A 22,071-nucleotide genomic window follows, 5' to 3' on the forward strand; every position below is an offset into this window, starting at 1 on the left:
ACCTAGGTTCTATCCTTGGTCAGGGAGCTCATTTAAAAAAAAAAAGGAAGTGAGATAACTGCCTAGGGTCAGGCAGCTATTAATACTAAGCTTAGAGCTGGCTTGAATTTAGGGCAGTCTAATTGTAAGGCCCTTGCTTTTAACAACAATGCTTTATAGTTTCTCTTGGAAGTAACTTTTAACAACAGTAACAGCAACATCATCAAGAAACAATTGTAGAGTTTATTGAATTGCTCTATGAAGTAGGTACTGTTATTATCCCTGCACTGCAATGAAGGAAACTGGAGGTGTAAGTTAGGAAACTTCCAGAATCTCATGGCTAGTTAGTGGAAGAACTGAGACTCATACAGGCAGCCCGCCCTCAGAGCCTTCGCTCTCACTCATCGAGTTGTGTGGATCTGACTTCAGAAAGGTCTCTCTCATCACATGCTATTATTTTAGTAGATGTTTTTTGAGCCCCAACATATGATATTTTTAGGGAGTTACTTTGGCCCGTATTTTCACTTAGTGTGATCTTTAAAAAAATCTGTTACCTACACGCCCTGAATATGTGAGTCACCTGCAAGTTTGATGAACTTCTGTCCACTACATCTTTAGCCAGCATATTGGTAAAATTGTGGGCAAAGCCAAGGATGGCATTCCATGCTTTGTCACTGGAGGTGTTCTCTGGGTTTAGTCAACAAGCAAATATTATATTGAGTATGTCCATGAATCCATGTATTGGGCCCAGGATTAGGAATCAAAAAGTGAGTAAGACACGGTCCTAGCCTCCAAAAGGCACGTGGTCTGTATAGCAGAAGGAGGACCAGTCTTGGAAATGGAACCAGTGTGTGTGTGCGTTGAAGTAGGCACTTAATAAGAGTCTTGCGGGAGCAGAGAGGAAAGAGGGACTGACTGTGCCTGGAGGTCACTAGGGAGGCTTCACAGAGGCGGTGACATTGCACCGGTGCTGGAAGGATGCGAAGACATGGTGTCCTGACAAGGCGTGGCATGTTTGAGGACAGTGGGGTTCAGTGTAGCTTAAATAGGATGAGGGCAGAGGTATTACGGGCAGGAGCTCGGAAAGACCAAGCTAAGGAATTGGGATTTTATCCTCTTAGCCAGTGGTGATGTTTAAGGAAGAAAATGTGTCTTCTCAGATTTGCCTTTTAGAGGTTGATGTGGGATGTGTTGGAGAGCAGACCAAGTGTAGAAGCTAGTTAGCACTGAAGGGCCAAGGGGACCAAGCAAGTGGCAACCAGACTGGAAAAGAGAAGATTGATTGGGGAGATCTTTGCGTAGGCAGGGGTGGATTGGCTCTGTTGGGGGCGGGTGGAGAGAGGCTACAGATGACTGCTTCAAGATTTATATCCGGGAGCCTGGCTACATATGTCATTGTCGTTTACCGAGACCGGGCAATAAGTCCGAGTTTGTGCCGAGTTCAGTTTGGTGCATGTTCAGCCTGTCCCCAGTGGCTCAGCAGTGAAGAATCTGCCTGCTAATGCAGGAAGGACGGGTTCAATCCCTGGGTCGGGAAGGTCCCCTGGAGAAGGAAATGGTTACCCACTCCAGTATTCTTGCTTGGGAAGTCCCATGGCCAGTGGAGCCTGGCGGGCTACAGTCCATGGGGTCACCGAGTTGGACACAACTTAGCGACTAAAAAACAACACTTAGCCTGTCCTAGATCCACTAAATAACACTTTAGTGTTGGTCATTGATAACAATTACAAATAAACTCAAAGTACTTTGTCACCTCACCGCCTCTTTCTTTATCATCCCAAAGGTCTGGCAGGAGACTTTGTCCATGTCCTTTGTAGAAGTCAAGGACCCGTGCATTAATATCTGTTGTTTGTTTGGCCTATAATTTAGTAAGCCTGCTGGAAAAGGTGCTTCTCAGGGAGCTAGCCCAGGTTGTGACGGTCTAGTTCACGGCCTGCTCTAGAGCTTCACGAGAGACAGATGTGAAGTCACGTGGGCCTTCTTATTAGCAATTCTGTGTGCATATTGTTTCTTTTTCCTTGACTGTTTCCTTCCCTAGGCTGAACTCCTTGACAGCCTCCCCACCCCCCCCACCCCCGTGCCTGGAGCAGGGCGGGCACTGGGGGAGTGCTCGCTGCCAGGAGGCCGGGCACTGCCCACTCTCCCCACGGCTCCTCTCACGGCTCCTCAGTGCTGACCAGTGGTGGTTTGGGCATCACACCTGCTGCAGGTTCCTTCTGGTCGTGGGGTGTGATTCTTCTGAGACTGGGGTGTGTCTTTCAACTCAGTCATCTTTGGGTTCTTATCAGTTGGTTCTTGGGCGAGCTTGGATTTGAGGTCTGCCTTAAATACGGTCCAGTTTGAAGAGCTTTCTCCTTGACAGAAATGATAGCACAGTCGCTGTCACTTCGGCAGATGAGAGCCTCTGTCCCTCCACATGAGGGGTGCACTTCCTCCCTGGGTCTTCTTCCAGTTTCACGTGTACGTTTAAGACTTACTTCAAGCAGTTCTTGCGTTTCCATCCGCCCCGCTCACCTGTGTCTGAGCTCGTCCCACTCTCGTTGGGCCTGCCCTGGGCTTGGGCAGTTGCTTGTGACTTTGGACACCTCCTCAGCCCCCTGTGCTGTGACCGTGCCTTTGGCAGCTGGGGATTACCGTGCTTTAGACGCTCAGAGTCCACTTGTTGGAGACCAGGCCTCATCTTTCCAACTGCATTCCCTGTTGGGATCTCTGCTGATACTGTTCCTTTGTCTCAGATTTTTCAGGAAGTCTAGGCGAAACAATTGTTTTTGTCTCCAGGCTTTTTCTTCCCTCCTTTGAACTCCAGATTGACCAGGTTATCCCCTAATGTGGTATTCTTGTTGTTATTGTTTTTGCTAATCAAGGTTTCTTTCTTTCTTTTTTTTAATGTAATTTACTAGCCTTTGCTTTCTGGTTAGAATCGAGTTCTAGGTTACACTTCCCTTCTTGCATCTTCAGCTGTTTGAGAGGTGAACGCTTTAGTGAGGCAAGATAGGAATGTGTCAGGGACCCTGCCGCTAGCAGAAAAGGACTTCGTCTCGCTCTCCGATGTCCAGGTACTCATGGACGGTGGTTGGAGCTCTGTTTTGCATCTGGTCCGTTTTCATCAACTGTGTAGGAAAGAGCAGTTTCCGTCTCTTACCCCATAGTCCCCCACATGTTACCACAGTACCCACTTCTTGTTCTTTTTCGTTCTGCCTTCAGCCAGCTGTCTTACAAGACCCTCCTCTTCTACTTTCTCTCTCAATTCCCTCCACGTCCCCCCAGATCTGTTGGTTAGGGCACACTTTCCTTGAATCTCATTCTGCTGAACTAGCATGATGAAGATGAGCGGCATTTATTGCTTCCACCTGAAGGTTTATATTTGCTTTGTTAGCCGCATAGGGTTAGATGGATAGGGGCCACGTGTGGACCAGAAGCGTTGTTCATGACCTCTACTCGTCTTATTATCTCTTGATGGTTTGTCCATCTCTGGATTTCGTAAAATCATACCTATGTACTACAAAGAACAGGGCGTTTCTGTCCCCACCACTCGGACTTTAGCTTCCAGAACACTTGGCTGGTCCCGTGTGTTTGCTCCCTGCCCCCATCCGCCTGTGTCCGGGGAAATAGGCTGTGTCTTGGGCAGTGAGCCACAGCTGGTGGCGCGGTCCGGATCCGCGACCCCCGTTTGGTCGGTGAGTGTTGTAGCTCCTTGGCGTCAAGCTCTTGAGCGGGGCCTGGTGGACACAGAGATGGCTGGGGCCGACCCCAGACGGGCCGGGAGGGGAGGCCTTTGGGAACAGGCGCTAGTATCCGCAGCCCGGGGTTTGTTTGTCGAAGCCTCGAGTGTCGTGACGACGGGGGCCTGGAGGCTGGGGTCTGAATGGGGTTGGATCCTGGCTGTCATCACTAGCTGTGTGACCTGGGGCAAGCTGCCTCACCAGCCCATCGCCACACCTGTAAATGGAGTCAGCAGTGGAGGCTTTCCAGAGGCCTGTGAGGAGGCTTAAATATAGCGTATTTTCTATATATAAAGTACACCCGATGCCTGGTCGGTGCGGCACACATGAAGATTCTTCTTTCTCTTTCTGTCTGCTGGAAGAAGCAGAAATCTGTGTCCTGTGGCTTTTGGGTTCCTTCCTGAGACTCCTTTGTGGTGACATCCACGCTGAGTGCAGGCCTTTTTCCCAGATAAGTCAGAAGTGCTCAGCAGTGGTGGTTTGGGGCCGCAGCCTGCTCTTTGTCATATTCGGCTTATTGTTGTTGTTCTTTAGTCGCTAAGTCACGTTTGACTCTTTTGCGACCCCGTGGACTGTAGCCCACCAAGCTCCTCTGTCCATGGGTTTGTCCAGGCAAGAATACTGGAGTGGTTTGCCATTTACTCTTCCAGGGGATTTTCCAAATCCAAGGATGGAACCTATGTCTCTTTATTGGCAAGTGAATTCTTTACCGATGAGCCACCAGGGGAGCCATTTTTGGGTTATATAGTCTCCAGGAAGATGGCAGGTCTTCTCATCATTTGGGCTTCCCTCGTACTCTGAGTACCAGCAGGCCCCCCCCACCCCCACCCCCACCCGATGTGGTCAACGAAGAGTCCCCATCTCCGCTGCTGCTCTAACAAGAAGGTGGACTTGCTTCTGGGGGGACTTAGGCTGGTGGTCAAATGGAGGACCAAAGCATACCGCACCTGTTGAGAATCCCTAAACTTAATTTTTAAGAAGAAATACATGCAGATGATAGAGACCCAAACAATACACAAAAATGTAAAATGTAAAAGGGGAAAGATGAGAAAATATAAGCTCTTCTTTTGGTCAACACTGTGGATGTTTTTTGGGGGGGGAGGTAATTTAACTTATATGCAGAGTACATCATGAGAAACGCTGGGCTGGAAGAAGCACAAGCTGGAATCAAGATTGCTGGGAGAAATATCAATAACCTTAGATATGCAGATGACACCATCCTTATGGCAGAAAGTGAAGAGGAACTCAAAAGCCTCTTGATGAAAGTGAAAGTGGAGAGTGAAAAAGTTGGCTTAAAGCTCAACATTCAGAAAACGAAGATCATGGCATCTGGTCCCATCACTTCATGGCAAATAGATGGGGAAACAGTGGAAACAGTGGCAGACTTTATTTTTCTGGGCTCCAAAATCACTGCAGATAGTGACCGCAGCCATGAAATTAAAAGACTGCTTACTCCTTGGAAGAAAAGTTATGACCAACCTAGATAGCATATTGAAAAGCAGAGACATTACTTTGCCAACAAAGGTCCGTCTAGTCAAGGCTATGGTTTTTCCTGTGGTCATGTATGGATGTGAGAGTTGGATGGTGAAGAAAGATGAGCCCGAAGAATTGATGCTTTTGAACTGTGGTGTTGGAGAAGACTCTTGAGAGTCCCTTGGACTGCAAGGAGATCCAACCAGTCCATTCTAAAGGAGATCAGCCCTGAGTGTTCTTTGCAAGGAATGATGCTAAAGCTGAAACTCCAATACTTTGGCCACCTCATGCGAAGAGTTGACTCATTGGAAAAGACTCTGATGCTGGGAGGGATTGAGGGCAGGAGGAGAAGGGGACGACAGAGGATGAGATGGCTGGATGGCATCACTGACTCAGTAGACGTGAGTCTGAGTGAACTCCGGGAGTTGGTGATGGACAGGGAGGCCTGGCGTGCTGTGATTCATGGAATCCAAAAGAGTCGGACACGACTGAGCAACTGAATGAACTGAACTGAATTTAGCCTCCAGAAAGATGCTAAACATCCACGAGTCTGTGTATTGTCTCGCTCTGCCTTAATCAAAACAAAACCACCACCCAAGTGGTGTATTTTACATTCTATTTAGCACTTTTTTTTATTTTTGGAAATTTAAAAAAGGCAGAAAAGGAAATGTTACCTATAGTACTACCATTTATGTTTAGTGGCTTGCAGGATCTTAGTTCCCTGACCAGGGATGGATCCTATGCCCTCCACTAATGAACCTTTTGGTGTGTCTGCTTCTTGTTTTTGTGAACATACTTTAAAAGTTACCTAAGTAATGTGAATTCAGCTCCATTTAAAAAAAAATTAGAACGTAAACAAGAAAGCCAAAGGATCCTCCTGTCCTTGTCTGCGTCCCCGTTTATTAACGCCCAGTCCCCTCTCAGTGGTGAGTGCAGCCCTGCCTCCCTTGCAGCAGGCTGTGCCCCCCTCTGTCCTGTGTGGCACCTATCTGATCAGTTCCTTAGTGGTAGACGTTTAGGTTATGAGCAATTTTTTTTGCCATTAAGATGCTTTAGGAACATACTTGTAGAATGATTTCCTAGCTAAGTAGTACTGGGCCTAAGGTTTGAACATTACGGTTTTGATAGACATAGCCAAAAATATACTGGTGTATGTCCCTGTTGTGTGTATGCTATGTTATGCTAAGTCACGTCAGTCGTGTCCGACTCTGTGTGACCCCACAGACGGCAGCCCAACAGGCTCCCCCATCCCTGGGATTCTCCAGGCAAGAACACTGGAGTGGGTTGCCATTTCCTTCTCCAATGCATGAAAGTGAAAAGTGAAAGTGAAGTCGCTCAGTCGTGTCTGACCCTCAGCGACCCCATGGACTGCAGCCCACCAGGCTCCTCCGTCCATGGGATTTTCCAGGCAAGAGTACTGGAGTGGGGTGCCATTGTTGTGTGTATGAGAGGGTGCCTTTTCCTCAAGAATCTTTGCATAAGCTCAGGAGTTTGTTTTTTGGTTGGATGGCTTACAGGATCTTAGTTCCCAGACCAGCAGTGGATCCTCCGTCCTCCACAGTGGGAGCTCAGAGTCCTAACCACTGGATTGCCAGAGAATTCCTTCTTTTGTTTTGTTTTTGGTCAAACATTAAAAAAAGAAAATTTGCCATTCTGGTAAAATTATTGTTATGTTTTATAAACATTTCTCTCTTAATGAGTGGCAGCAACCTTCTTTCGTTTGATTTTCTTTCTTTGTTCTTTTCTTTGGCCAGTTTTATATTGGATTGTTAATCTTTTACAGTTGATTTGCCAGAATTAAGTTAACCTTTGGTTAGCACGTGTTGCACATATTTTAAAATGTGTGTCGTTTATAAGCATAACTTGTAAGTCTCTTGCCTTTTGGTTGGAGGCTGGTCCTCCTGTCTGCCCAGGAGAGTGAGAGTGAGGCTGAGGCGGGAACCACAGGGAAGGTCACCCTCCTGGGCAGAGTGGCTCAGGGCTATAAAGGCTTTGGGTACTGGGTTCCCCACTGTAAGTTTTCGCTTTGCTTTGGGTTGGGATTTTCTCCTGTCACGTTAATGAAAATCAGTAAACAATATGGATAATCGCTTTTACTTCCCAACCAAATGTTTGGGAATGTGTGTGCCAACATGTGGGACCCTGATGATGTACTTCTGTGTGCCTTTTATTTCACAGACTATCTCACCTTCAAAGACTGAAAAAAATGTGCTGTTAGATTTCTGTTTCGATCTTCCTAGGCGAGGTCCATCAGTTGCTCCTCTCTGAGCTGGGTGGAGGTTCTAGAACGGGATCCTACTCTTTCTGCCCCTGTAGATGTAGAGGAAAACCATAATTTCACCCAATACTTGACCATGTCTCCTGTCTCATGTCCTGAGCTGAGCTGGATAAAGAGAGACAAGAGACACCTCTGCAGCCTTTCATCTCTCTGAAATTGGGGGAAAAACAGAGATTCTTGCTCAGCAGCACTGCTGCTTCTGTGACAGCACATAACTTATGTCCTTTATAGCACAAATCATGATGTGTAATTTAAAAATAAACAAAAAATGTGTTCGTCGCGTGCTTTCTGCACTGAAGTGTAAGCTCCGTGGGGCAGGCTTGCGTTGCTGTGTTCTCCGTTGTGTCCCAGCAGCTTCCACACCAGCACGTGACATGTGTCCGGTGATGACCGTCGGGGCAGATGAGGTCAGGGGCTGCGAGGGCTGCATGTCTCCCGCCCCCTTGATGGCTGCAGACCCAGGGCGGGGGGCTTGGGGGGACCCCGCTCTTCAGGGAGGTCACACACGGTACCGGGGCAGTGTGCGGCCTCGTGACTCCTCAGACCTTGTTGGCCATTCAGGGCTGCAGGGGCCCCGTTTCCCAGGTTTCAGGCTGAATGAGAGTAGAGGTCCCGTGATCTTTCAGCCTGACACGGATGCTCCACTGCCAGCCGCGGCACTGGGGAGGCGGGGGTCGGGGCCGGGTGAGCTGGAGCAGGCAGAGCATGGTTGTGTGGCTTGCACTGCAGGTCTGCTCGTCTCCTCTCCGTGGGGGCCTGTGCAGCAGCGGGCGTCCTCTGGGCACGAGCCACTGCCCCGCTCAAGACTCCAGAGCGCAGCCCCTGGCAGAGCTGCCTGGGCGCCCACAGCTGCTGTTTCCCGACCACTGGGCCCGGGGGTTTGAGGGACAGCCTCCGAGTCAGATGCAGAGAGCTGAGCTTCTCTGGCTCTTTAAAAAGTATACATGCTAATTATGAGTCACTTAAAGAATAAAGATGCAATAAAGAAAATTAAGGCTCCTATTATTGTATCTTTCAGATATATTGTTATTAACGTTTTACTGAGTGTGGTTCCCGTTCCATATATATGTGTATATACATACACATATACAGGCTGATTTATACATCTGTGTACATATACATACGAATATAAATAAACATACGTATGTATACATATACATACATATACAAAGACGTGTATACGTATGCAGATATACATACAGGACTGTACTTATTGGAATATACATATAGGACTACACTTAAAAAGTTTTTTAGAAGATGATTTTAAGGCTTTTAGCTGGAGCATTGCTCCACAGTGTGGTGGTGGTTTCTGTGTACAGCACAGTGAATCAGCTGTGAGCACACAGATGGCCCCTCCCTCTGAGCCCCCCACCCCCCCAGCTCACCATGGAGCCCCAGGCTGAGCCCCTGTGCCGTCTAACAGTGCCCCGCCAGCGCCGCCTCCCCCGTGGAGCTCACGGCGGGGCCCAGGCTGAGCCCCTGTGCCGTCTGACAGCGCCCCCCAGCGCTGCCTCCCCTGTGGAGCTCACCACGGGGCCCAGGCTCTGACAGCTCCCCGCCAGCGCTGCCTCCCCCATGGCCGTGTGCCTGCGTGAGTGCCCCGTCTCCACTCGTCCCGCCCTCTCCTTCCGTCTGTGGCCACAGGCCCGCTCTCCTGTCTGCGACTCCATTCCTGTCCTTCAGTTGGGTTCATCGGTACCGTTTTTCTAGTTTTCATATATATGCATTAATACACAGTGTTTGTTTTTCTCTTTCTGACTTAACTTCACTCTGTATAACAGGCTATAGATTCATCCACCTCACTGTCGCTTGCTTTTTTTACTTACAATCAGACAGACTTAAGGAAACTTCAGATGGAGATTTGTGCTACAGAAGAATAAAGTGCTACTGTTGATAGTGTTGGGGTGACTGAAACCCTTAGAAATCCATTTCCCCTTAAATATTCTTCTGAAACATTATTTTAATGATTGAAGATCATATAGATAAACTCCTGAAAAAGCATCTCTGTTGCCTGTTGCTGGGCATTCAGTTTGTTACTCATTTCTAGTTAAAAGTAAGCCAGGCTTAGAATACATATAGTGTTAAAGCTCCTATGATTAGTGCCAAAGGGTAAAATTCTAACATTCTGGGATTTCAGGGTTACAGAGCTGCTTTGCGCTTTCAGGCTTGTGTACGTTTTCAGCCCCTGATGGTGGCTGTCGGAATCATGGATACCCTTGGGCAGATGTTCTGCCCTTTGCCCTTCCTCGGGGTGGGGGGAAAAGGGCTCTGGGTGCAGTGGGAGTAGGGTTCAGACCCCAGCGCTGCTGGGAGCAGCCAGTTCAGGGACCTCGAGCTGGAGCTTAGTGGCTCTGCTCCTGTGTTCTCCCACTCAGAGAGTAGCGTGCATCCTCGTGGGCTGGGTGTGCGGGCTCCTGCTGACGTGGACGGCTCCGCTTTCCCTGCTCCTCTGGGCTCTCAGAGGCTGCTGCTTGCTGGCCACCAGCTCTGCGCTCAGGCGCTTGCTGGGACTCAGCCCACAGCAGCAGCCCTCCTCCCCAAGTCCTCCTCCTTTCTTCTGGCCTGCTGAGTGCCCAGGTAGCCTCCTTCCTTGTGGGTGAGCCTGCCCATGGCAGAGGTGCCGCCCTTCTGCTGGGAGGGCAGAGAAGGTCTTACTCACCAGGGTGCCCCAAATGTGGGCACCGCATTCTGTGCCTGAGTCAGGCTTTTGCATCCTTCACTCTGGGCACTCAGTCGGTCGTGGGGAGGATGGACGGCTTCCTTCTCTCTGGACACGTGCTCCCTGCCCCCAGCTGTCTGGGTGGTGTGAAGGGAGAGGGAGACCCAGGGCCAACATGCCAAAGCCCACTTTTCTTCGGTGTTCTGGGTACCCTTGTCCCAGCGCCTGGAGCCGTCAACAGCACCGTGAATGAGACGCGTGTGAGCGAGGTGCCCGCTGCCCGACCCAGTGGGACTCGTGCAGGGGTTTGGGGCAGAGCAGTAACAGCGGCACTGGTGTGCACGCGCTAGTTCACTTAGTGCAGGTGGGCGCGTTACTGTCCTGTTCAGTAGATGAGCCTGCTGCTGCCGCTGCTGCTAAGTCACTTCAGTTGTGTCCGACTCTGTGCGACCCCACAGACAGCAGCCCACCAGGCTCCCCCGTCCCTGGGATTCTCCAGGCAAGAACACTGGAGTGGGTTGGCACTTCCTTCTCCAATGCATGAAAGTGAAAAGTGAAAGTGAAGTCGCTCAGTCGTGTCCGACTCTTAGCGACCCCATGGACTGAAGCCTACCAGGCTCCTCCATCCATGGGATTTTCTAGGCAAGAGTCCTGGAGTGGGGTGCCATTGCCTTCTCCGAGATAAGCCTAGACAGCGTATTAGAAAGTAGAGAGACATCACTTTGCCGACAAAGGTCTGTCTTGTCAAGGCTATGGTTTTTTCTGTGGTCATGTATGGATGTGAGAGTTGGACTATAAAGAAAAGCTGAGCGCGGAAGAATTGATGCTTTTGAACTGTGGTGTTGGAGAAGACTCTTGAGAGTCCCTTGGACTGCAAGGAGATCCAACCAGTCTGTCCTAAAGGAGATCAGTCCTTGGTGTTCATTGGAAGGACTGATGTTGAAGCTGAAACTCTTAATACTTTGGCCACCTGATGCTAAGAGCTGACTCATTTGAAAAGACCCTGATGCTGGGAAAGAATGAGGGCAGGAGGAGAAAGGGATGACAGAGGATGAGATGGTTGGATGGTATCACTGACTGGACATGGACATGAGTTTGGGTGAACTCCGAGAGTTTGTGATGGACAGGGAGGCCTGGTGTGCAGTAGTTCATGGGGTCGCAAAGAGTCGGACACGACTGAGCGACTGAACTAGTAGATCAGGAAACTGAGGCACAAAGGGATTAAATCTTCCCCATCTTCGCACGCTTGGTGAGTGCTAGAGCCTGTGAGGGATGGTCCCCCGGGACTGGGGCTTGTTCTTCCTGTCGTCCTCAGATCGGCCCCGCTGGTGAGCAGTGTTCAGACCCCAGCCTCTGTTTCTTTCCGCTTCTCTGGCTCACCTGGGCTTAGAATGCTGCCCCCGCCCCTCCCCCCCCTGGGTCATCATGCAGTCCCATGATGGAAAATTCATTTGGTGGGGGATATGAGGCAGACTGTCCTTTTTTGCCTCCAGATTCCAGCGAAGACAGAGGCATGGAACAGTGTTCTGTTTTTTTGTTTTGGATTTAAAGGTTTTGAGTTGGAGTGTAGTTGGAATAACACAGAGTTGTGTTCCTTTCAGGTGTGCAGCACAGGGGTTCCGCTGTGTGTGTGTGCTCACTCCTTCTCAGATTCTTTTCTCACATAGTGTATCCCAGAATACTGGGTAGGGCTCCCCGGGCTATGCAGTAGGTCCTTGTTGACTATCTGCTTTATATATAGTAGTGTATATCTGTTAATCCCAAATTCCTGATTCATCCCGCCCCTTCCCCTTTCTCCATTGGTAACCATAAATTTGTTTTCTGTCTGTGAGTCTTTTTCTCTTTTGTAAATAAGTTCATTTGTATCATTTTTTTTAGATTCTACATATAGATGATATCATATGATATTTGTCTTTGCTTCACTTAGTGTGATAATCTATCTATGTTGCTACAGATGGCATTATTTCATCCTTTTTATGGCTGAGTAATATTCCATTGTATTCACATACCACATCTTTCCTATCTTGGCTGTTGTAAATAGTGCTGCTATTGGGATGCATGCATCTTTTTGAATTGGAGTTTTTCTGGGTACACACCCAGAAGTGGGATCGCTGGATCGTGTGGTAACGGATCAGAATTCGGGAGAGTTCCCTCATTGCCACTGTCACCCTAGAGGTTCCTCCCCGGCAGCGGGCACTGGTCTGGTCCTGCCTCCTGGCACACCTGTAGGCAGGTGGCCTTGCCTGTTGCATTGCAGTTTAGCACATGGGACCTTCTCCACTGGGGGAGGGAATTTCAGAGGCAAACTCTGGGGGGCCGAGGCAAGTCACAGTATCCATTGCAGGCTTAGCATGGGCTTAAAATGTTTTATAATCCCCTCAGGCTTCCTTGTCTCTGGGCCTCTGGCTTTTTGGTGGGAAGACCCTTCCTTCCCTCAGCCGCGGGCCCTCAGGGCTGCGGTCCTGGGCCTTTTGGCCTCTCCTGTCCTTGTCCAGGCCGAAGAGGTGGAAGCCTTTCCATGTGACTCTCTTGGCTCCTGGTCGAGCCTGTTGCGTTCCTCAGCTGGTGGCCCCTGGCGGCGCGCCAGAATCCTGTTTTCTCTCCCTGACGCTCCTGCTCCTCGGGCTAGAGCTCAGCACCTCCCCTGTCCGTCTCTGCTCAGCCCAGTCCTCCAGATTAGCGCATTCCTGCCTGCCTCTCTGCGGCTGCCCCACAGCTGTCCACCCAGCCTCTTAGGCTCTTCACGGCTCTGCCCCGTGACATCAGCCAGCCTGGAAGCCTGACTGGGTTGAAGGTCTCGCTTTCACTGTGGGCTGATTTTTATATCCATTCAAGGATGTCGGACACATTCCTGGATGTCAGTTACTGGTGTTCATGGGGATTCTTACTCTGCTTCTCTTAGAATTAGAAAGTACTCCTCTAATTTTCTTGTTTTGACAAGCTGAGAAGTGCAGAAGTGGGATGCAAATTGTGCGTGATTCGCAAAGCCAGGTTTGTTGTACTGTGTCACTCCACCTCCCTTGCCAGCTACAGAGTGAACTGTGTGCAAATCTGAAGGCGGAATGTGAACCCAGGCTTCCGGCCGCACGTTCTCTTTGGCCTGATGCCCCGCACGCTGCTGTGTCTGAGGTAGAGAGCAGGCAGAACCTGCACTGTGTACTCTGAGTTTAGGAGGGGCTGAGGGGCGTGCACGTGGGTTTGGGCCTTGGTGTGTGCTCACTTGGAGAAGGAAATGGCAACCCACTTCAGTGTTCTTGCCTAGAGAGTCCTGTGGACGGAGGAGCCTGGTGGGCTGCTGTCTCTGGGGTCGCACAGAGTTGGACATGACTGAAGCGACTTGGCAGCAGCAGCAGCGTGCTCACTTAGCACAGCTGTGGAAAGTTTGAGCAGAGCTGGTTTCTAGGCGGTGGTCATGGGGCTGCAGACACAAACCCAGCCTATGGTCTTGCTGGTGACTTGTAACATCAGGCTTTGTCGGTTATATCAGCGTGTTCCAGCCTCACTCAGAGGTGATGGAGACGGCCCCTGTGCTGTGGCAGTTACGCTGATGGCTTGCAGAGGTGAGCGCCTTTCTGATAATAAAGCGTGCTCAGAGGTTCTTTCATTAGAAGCTTGCAGTGGCTCTGTGAGGGAGGGAGGCAGATATTCTAGCCCCTGACTTGCAGATGTGGAGCAGGCTCAAAAGGTGACGGTCTTTCCAAGGCTATGCAACTAGAAATGGACAGATTTCAGACCCAGGCCCAAGTCTCTCCTAACTGCAGATCCTTGAGCTCCTGTTGCCTCTGAGTGCCTGTGACAGCTTGGGCTTCAGCACTGTGTGCCTGTAGAGGGCGATAGAGGTCTTTCTTTTGGGGTTGCCCTGAGAACGCTTTCTCTTGAACTCTTTGAATTTAGCAGTCTCACAGCAGCTTCTCACTGGGTTATAAGCATTTTCTGTGTGGCGACCTTCGCTCACGCCCCTTCCCCCAGTTTGAGTTCTTTCAGGTTGTTCTGTTGCTCAGTCGTGTCTGACTCTTTGCGGCCTCATGGACTGCAGCCCATCAGGCTTCCCTGTCCTTCACCATCTCCCGGAAGTTGCTCAGACTCATGTCCATTGATGGCATCCAACTGTCTCTTTCAGAGTGGGACTCTTGGTTTTGGTTTTGACGTCTAGCACAATATGTGGTCCATAGGAGGAGCTCTGTAAATGCTTGTTGAATTGAAATACTTGCAAATGAGATTATCCAGAGTCTCTTCCTGCTTTTCATAGTGTGTGGGAAGGGAAAATAACCTTTTTCAATGAACGAAGTTGAAGGGAGCAAAACTCAGGATCTGTGCAGTGTCCCTAGACTGCCACCAGGTGGCAGTGTGACCCCATGGTGACTGCTCCCTAGGAGACTGAATTATCTGGGCACCTGTTGGGGGTTGTGTCTCTGAAGCCAGTTTGCTTTTGGTGATCTAAGACTAACAAGTCTTGGCTTCCACTCCTCCTCTAAAAGTTGCATGGTATCGTGGAAAAGGTTAAGGCTTCGGAATCTACATGGCCTGGATTCCAGCCCTGGCTTCCCCCAGGAAATGAGCCTGGGACACATTGCTCCTGTGAGCCTCAGTTTCCTCAGCCTGTAAAATGGGCAGCTGTTGTACAGTTAGGCAAAGCCCAGCATGTCACAGACCACAGCCTAAATGTTAGCTTTACTGTTGTCAGTACCTGGTGTGCCTTTCCCCTTCCTGTGTAGTCTGGCTCCTCTCTGGCCATCTGATCTTCCTCAGCAAGACTCATGCACTTCCCAGCAGGTGTCTCAGTGCTCCGCTGTGTCACCCCCACTGCAAGGTACCCCCTGGTACCAGAGTGACTGCCCTGGCACCAGGTGCCACGCGCGGGAGACATGCTGCCTGCTCTGCTCCTTTCAAGAGGCCGCTCCTCAGATTTCCTGCAGAGTGCTACCTGACCAGTGTTGGGTCTTAGTAAAACGCTTGGGATTAATGAAACCGGCTTAGACTAGTCAAGTCTCAGTCTTTGACGCAGGTAAGGGAGCCGGGCTCCTTTAACACCTTGCCCATCTGGTCCCTGAAAGAAGAGGGGTTGGGAACAAGGCTCATGTTAAGTGACTTGCTCCAGGTTGGGGATCTATTAAGAACCAGGGGTTAGATCACACTGGCTGGCTCCTGAGGCTGTTTGCTGTTGAAAGGATATGGCTGTGGATTGGGTATGCTGGGTTTAGGGATCTTAGAGCTTCCTTTCCTAACAGATCTGGAGGCTCCCTTCTCTAGGTCCCTTTCCACGGTTGTCTGGATTTTCCTCAGTCTGTCTTCCCACCCGGGCGTCCTGTACTCTCTGCCTCCCAGTGCTCAGCCCTGCCTGCCTTTTGGAGTAGACTTCATGCCCTTAGCTGGGGAGAGGCCCAACCATCTTTCCCTGCGTGGTCAAGGGTGGTCTCCGGTCAGCTGTGGAGACCTCACAAGGGGTCATCCTGAAGTTTCTTTTAGAGCAGATAAGAGAGCTGCAGAGCCCCAAGTCAGGCTTGGGAGGGGGTGTGGGGCTGTGACAAGAGGGCGGGTGCTGGGCCGGGTTGGGGGGTGGATGGGCCGGGGCGGGGCAGATGGGCCAGGGCCGGGGGTCGGGGGTCGGGGGTCAGGGGTGGATGGGCTGGGGCTGGGGGTGGATGGACTGGGGTTGGGTGTCGATGGACTGGGGCGGGGCGTCGATTGGCTGGGGCAGGGGACTTGATGGGCCGGGGCGGGGGTGGATGGGGCTGATGGGTGGGGCGGGCAGGGTGCGGATGTGGGGGTGTTTGGTGGCGGGCACACAGGCCGGGCCAGGGGAGGTGCAGGCGGGGCAGCCCCCGCGCTCCCTCAGGAGGTCTGGCTTTCAGATGCTGCAGGACTGCCCCAAGGCCCGCCGCGAGGTGGAGCTGCACTGGCGCGCCTCGCAGTGCCCGCACATCGTGCGCATCGTGGACGTCTACGAGAACCTGTACGCGGGGCGGAAGTGCCTGCTGATCGTCATGGAGTGGTGAGCAGCCCTTCCCTCTGGTTCCCGGCCCAGCCTGACCCTGCTCCCCGCCCGGGCCCCTTTCCTTCCCAGGACTGCCGGCTGGGGACGCTGAAACTCAGCATGCAAGCGCCTCGTTCCTCTTGGGGGGTGGTGGCGGGCGTGCTAGTGTGATGTCATGGCCCCGGTCTCACTGTGGCTTTGTTTCAGTTTGGATGGCGGAGAACTGTTCAGTCGAATCCAGGACCGAGGAGACCAGGCCTTCACGGAAAGAGGTAGAAAGGGTCTGTCGCGGGCCCAGCCTGGCGGCGGGGCAGCGGGGCTCCAGGGGCCTGTTCCCGGGAGGTGCTCAGGCCCGCCGCCCACCTGCTGCTGGGGCTCTGCCCGCTCCTGCCCCTCGCCTTCTGGGGTGGGTGGGGGCGTTGGGGGTCTTAGGCTTCCCGGGAGGGCTCTTGCCTCAGCTTTTCAAACCTAAGGAAACGTCTTGTGACTTGGTTTCTGTCTCCCTGCTCCCGTCTCCTCTGCAGAGGCCTCAGAGATCATGAAGAGCATTGGCGAGGCCATCCAGTATTTGCACTCAATCAACATCGCCCATCGGGATGTCAAGGTACCAGCTGTTTGTACTGCCCACCCAGCCCCCAACTCAGGGGGCCTAGAGGCCGTGGGGGTCAGGGCCACGGTGGCCCTCGAAAAGGTCCCCAGGGTCGTCCTGTGTCCCCATGGCCTGGGTCCCGTGGCAGAGTGGGCAGAGCGCCTCTCTGCCCCGCAGGCCCTGCCCTCTGGGCAAATCCCGCTCCCGGCCGGGAAGCCTTCTGAGCCTGTGCTCCTCAGTCACCCCCCACAGCCCCACCTTTGGTCTGTGTCCCTGTGGTGCTCACTCTGTCTCTGCGTCAGTGTTTTACTCCCACGCCTGCCGTGAGCCCTGGGGGGGTCAGGGGCTGAGGGTCCTGATGGTGTGCGGATCATAGGGGCCAGACAGACAGTTGCTGAATGGGGGTGGGAAGAAAGGGAGGAATCGTTCCCCTGCAGGTTTCTGACGGCCGCTCACAGGTTCAGCAGAGATACTCCTTGTCTCTCTCTCTCTCTAGCCCGAGAACCTTTTATACACCTCCAAAAGGCCCAATGCCATTCTCAAACTCACTGATTTTGGCTTTGCCAAGGAAACCACCAGTCACAACTCTCTGACCACTCCTTGTTACACGCCATACTACGTGGGTAAGTTTGGAGAAAGCCTGGGAGCCCGTCTTTGCCCGGAGCTTCTCCCAGAGCCTCCTCTTGCTGGTCTCAGGGCCCCAGGGCCCAGGAGAATTGTGTCTGCCGGCCCTTTGTAGCCCAGTTCTGATGTGACCTGACCTGAAGTAGGCTTAGCAGATCTCGCGGGCCTGAAGTGGCATGGGAAGTTAGGTGCGTGAGGTTACGGGTGGAAGTTTGTGCACGTGTGCACTTCACCGAGAAGAGCTCTTGTTCCCGTCAGACCCCCAGGGGGGTCAGGGATGTGCTTCTGGTCCAGGACCCCCAGCCAGCTGCACAGAGGAAACTCTCAAAATGGGTTTGTCAAACTAAAAGGCAGTCTGAAAGGCTCTTGCAGTTCAAGACTTGCTTTATCTTGAGATTCTGGCCCTCGGGCTCCCCCCAAGGAGGGTCTTCAGGTCTCCTTTACCCAGCCCTGGGCCTGGGCTACGACTGTCCCCCTTCCAGGCAGGCCTAGCTGCGGTCCCGTCGTGATGGGCTGAAGGGTTGGGTGGGCACACCACCCACAGAGGGCCTGGGTGGCTCCTGGTGTTCTGAGGACCAGTTCCACTGCCTTCGTCTTTGTTTACAGCTCCAGAGGTGCTGGGCCCAGAGAAGTACGACAAGTCCTGTGACATGTGGTCCTTGGGTGTCATCATGTACATCCTGTGAGTGTGGGGAGGGGCCTGGGGACGAGGGCTGGGCAGGCGTGGATGGAAGCCTCTACCTCTGGGGTGAGAGGAAGAGGCCACGGTTAGCGTCCCCTTCTGGATGGGGTGCCCTGGGGGTCCTGCGTGTCCCCTCTCAGTGTTGAGTGGACTCTGACAGCTCAATGCTACGGATTGGCTAACGGGCAGGAAGATATGTGGTTTAGATACTCAGTATGTTGGATTCCTGGGCCCTGTCCCTGACTTTGTACCTGAATCAGTGAGTCCCAGTTTCTCTGTGAACTTTGCAAGAAGTCCTGGTGCGGGACCTAAATAACATAAGCTCTGTTCCTCTCTTCCTGCTTCCTCTCGGCTCAGGCTGTGTGGGTACCCCCCCTTCTATTCCAACCATGGCCTTGCCATCTCTCCGGGCATGAAGAGTCGCATCCGAATGGGCCAGTATGAATTCCCCAACCCAGAATGGTCAGAAGTATCAGAGGAAGGTAAAGAGCCCGTGTGTCTGTGTGTGTGTGTCTGTGTGTGTGTGTGTGTCTGTGTGTGTGTGTCTGTGTGTGTGTCTGTGTGTGTGTCTGTGTGTGTGTGTCTGTGTGTGTGTGTGTGTCTGTGTGTGTGTGTCTGTGTGTGTTTGTGTCTGTGTGATCTCCCATCAGTGACGTGACTGTGGGTCTTCACCGAGCCCGCACCTCCTGGGTATGTCCTGCCTGTGTCTGTGTCTGTGTCCGTGGTGTGTGTAGGGATGATCTCCTATCAGTGATGTGGCTGTGGGTCTTCACCCAGCCCACACCTGGTCTGTGTGAAGGGCCCAGCAGGGCCAGGGCTTGGGACGTGCCTGGCCGTCCGATGGTGGAGCTGTCTGTAATGGTCCTCAGGGCCAAGCATCTTGGGTGGTCTGTGTCCACACCCCCTATAAGTCTGGCTTCTCCTTGAAAACTGGGAAGGAGCGGGAGGGGAGGGTGGCCCCTGCGCTGTCTCTGTCCCCTGTGGGCATCCTGCTTTCCTCCCGCAGTGAAGATGCTCATCCGGAACCTGCTGAAGACCGAGCCCACCCAGAGGATGACCATCACCGAGTTCATGAACCACCCCTGGATCATGGTGAGCCCGGTGGGCTGGAGGTACCTGGGTCCACGGGGCCGGTCCCTGCGGACCCCACCCCGCTCCAGGTCTTCACTCGGACCCTTTTCTCTGCCCCCAGCAATCGACGAAGGTCCCTCAAACCCCACTGCACACCAGCCGGGTCCTGAAGGAGGACAAGGAGAGGTGGGAGGACGTCAAGGTGAGGGGGCGCCTGGCCGGGGGGCTCGGCGGTGCTCAGGGAGGCGGCTGGCTCTGCATCCTCTCACCCTGGGTCATCTGGTACCACAGCGACTCTGAGCCGCTTCCCCGACCTGGCTGTGGGCAGAGGCTTCTGCGTCAGTCTAAAGTTGGCTGTGGCTGTTTCCTGCCAGCCGTTACACTCTGCCTCTGAAAGGGCCTGAGAGGTCCTCTGCAAAGTCTCCTCACTTTGCAGATGAGGAAATTGAGGCCTGGGTGGGTGCCCTGTTCACGGTCATGCAGCTAATGACTGGCTGGAGCAAACATGAGACCAGGTCTCCTGGCTCCTAGTCGGTGCTCTTTGCTCCCCCAGGCTTGCTGGGGGTCTCCGGGCCCTTAGCGGGGCTCTGCTGAGCTGGCCGTAGGCTCTCTGGCTGGCTTGCCCTCTGTCTCCACTCCCACACGTCACCCCTTCCTTGCCCGCTCCATCTGTGGTCTCTGACGTCTCTCCTGGTCACCACCCCCAGGAGGAGATGACCAGTGCCTTGGCCACGATGCGGGTCGACTACGAGCAGATCAAGATAAAAAAGATTGAAGACGCGTCCAACCCTCTGCTTCTGAAGAGGCGGAAGAAAGCCCGGGCCCTGGAGGCCGCGGCCCTCGCTCACTGAGCTGGGCCAGCCGCTCCACTGGAGGACAAGCAATAACTCTCAACCCGGCTGGATTTTTTAAACAGAGAGACCCAGAGTCGCCTCCTCCCGCTTCCCCTCCTCCTCCGCCACGTGGGGCTGGGACCTCTTCAGAGGCTGTGTTCTGCCTTCGGTTCTGGCCACCTGCCTGAGAGGGGGCGCCCGGGAGGCTGGGGCCCCAGGGAGAGGGAGCACCGTGCCCTCGACACTGTGCTCATTTGGCAATTTTATCAGTAATTTGACTTAGAATTTTTACGAACCTTCTTTTATCGTTCTTGCCCTCACTCCCGCCCGTGTCCCCCAAGCCTCGTCCTGTCTGGAGACTGCAAGGGTTTGGGGCTGTGTCCCAGGGTGTCTGTGGAACCCTCTCGAGGGGCGTCCCTGTGTTGCCCCGCTGGCCGCCTGACCTCCCCACTACGGCCCCAGGTCCCCACTGGCTGAGGCCTGCCAGGAGCTGCAGACCGTGGGGTCCGGGGCCCAGAGGCTCTGCTGAGTCCTTGGATGTCCCTGGTGTGCCAGAGGGATAGGAGTGAGTGTGTGTGTGCGTGTGCGTGCGTGTGCCCACACCCGGCTCAGTGCCTGTGCACGTGAGGGGCCCCTGCCGCGCTCAGAACTGTTTCCCCCACTCCCACCCCACCCCGGGCCCACCCTGCCCGCGCTGGGCCTGCCCAAGTGCCTGGGAGCCTGTCTGGCCCCACGCCAGGCCGCCCACCCCGCCTGTATGGGTTGCTCCCGGCACAGGCGCGGGCGCGCGGAGCACTGGTGCAGCGCCAGGAAGACGGAAGCTCCGCTTGGAACCCTCCGCCCCGTTCGTGCCGGTCCTAGGCCTCCGCCCAGGCACCGAGCTGCCGAGTCAGGCCTCTGCGCCCCCTTCCTGCCGTTCTTAACCTGCTGGTGTTTGTTCTCTCATGTCTGCAGCCGTTTTGCAGCAGGCCTGCCCTCAGCCCACGTGGGTGAGCCTGCCTTACGAGTGCCTCACGGGCTCCAGGGTGTCGGTCCGCAGCCCCTTGGGGGCGAGCGCGGCACCCCTGTGGCCTCTGCAAGTGTCCGTGGCGCGGCCTAGCGGGTGGGTGGGGGAGGCTTTGCACCAAAGATGTCCAGACTCTGCCCCTCTCCCACCAGCCGCTCCCCGCCCCCCGCCCCAAACAACTCAGCGACATATCCAGGCCAGTGTGGGGTGGGGAGGCCTCGTGTTAACCTGAGCACTGTGGGGAGGGCCCCTCGCCGCGGTCCCTGGGGCAGGGGGCGGTGATGCTTCAGCTCTCATCTCCCTCAGGCAGGGCTGGGGGTGCCCGGGGCCTTCTCGGGGTGCGAGGGCAGGGCTCTGATGCCCGCAGCGCCTCCCCGCCTCTGACGGCGCCCAGCTCTCAGACTGTTGTGAACTCTTGTCGTTTTGTATGAGCAAAATTGTCTTTACTAAACAGATTTAATAGTTGAAAGGCTTTCTCTCTTCCTTCTTGAGGTTCAGCCCCTTGACGCCCCCCACCTCTTGTCTTCCCACGCGTGGTGAGGGGTTCCGTGTGTGGGGAGGGCAGAGTCGGGGTATCCTGGGGGAGAGGCGAGCCCCCGGCCCAAGGGAGCCAGCCCCCGCCCTGTCGGGGGCCTGGGGGATGTCTCTGGCCTGGGCATGGGCCCTGCAGTGGGGGACCCCGCGCGCTTTGCCAGTTACTGAATCAGGAGCCCAGCCGCTTCCCAGCCCAGTCTTAGACCTGTTTAGCCACGGCCGGACGCAGACACTCTCAGCCGGGGGTTGGGGTCGGGGTCGGGGTCAGGGTCAGGGTTAGGGTTAGGGCTGGCACGGGGACTGTGAAGAAGGTGGTGGTGGTGAATTGGTCCAAATCCTGGGGGAGTGTCAAGGAGCAGGTGTTCCTGCAAGCTCCAGTAGGGGGTGCCAGCGGCCAGCCAGAAGGCAGAAAACAAACCATCAGCTGGAAGAGGCCTCAGCGCTCCTGTGAGCATTCAGTCTGCAGATGTGAAGGCGAAGGCCTGGGATATTTGAGATCGCATGGTGAATTGACTTGTGGCAGCGCCTAAGGAAGAAATTGGTTTATTGACCTCACTGCTCTCCCGCCCAGTCAGATGGAAAAGGAGCTGTTGATGAGTTTACTTGCGTTTTCTCACATGATCCTCAGAACTGTCAGGGAGACAGGC

General features: G+C 53.6%; 1 protein-coding gene across 1 annotated transcript in view; it reads left to right on the top strand.

Moving 5' to 3' along the window:
- MAPKAPK2 (mitogen-activated protein kinase-activated protein kinase 2) overlaps positions 1-20,180 on the top strand; it is a 46,296-nt gene extending 26,116 nt beyond the window's left edge. The window contains exons 3-11 of the mRNA XM_027565933.1: positions 15,964-16,103; positions 16,293-16,366; positions 16,610-16,689; positions 17,171-17,297; positions 17,905-17,980; positions 18,338-18,462; positions 18,987-19,072; positions 19,173-19,253; positions 19,759-20,180. Of these exons, the coding sequence (XP_027421734.1) occupies positions 15,964-16,103; positions 16,293-16,366; positions 16,610-16,689; positions 17,171-17,297; positions 17,905-17,980; positions 18,338-18,462; positions 18,987-19,072; positions 19,173-19,253; positions 19,759-19,902 (933 nt within the window). The 3' untranslated portion in view covers positions 19,903-20,180. The remainder of the gene's footprint in view (positions 1-15,963; positions 16,104-16,292; positions 16,367-16,609; positions 16,690-17,170; positions 17,298-17,904; positions 17,981-18,337; positions 18,463-18,986; positions 19,073-19,172; positions 19,254-19,758) is intronic.
- Positions 20,181-22,071: the final 1,891 nt, after the last annotated feature.

The sequence above is a fragment of the Bos indicus x Bos taurus genome, chromosome 16 (genome assembly GCF_003369695.1).
Source record: "Bos indicus x Bos taurus breed Angus x Brahman F1 hybrid chromosome 16, Bos_hybrid_MaternalHap_v2.0, whole genome shotgun sequence".
NCBI lineage: Eukaryota > Metazoa > Chordata > Mammalia > Artiodactyla > Bovidae > Bos > Bos indicus x Bos taurus.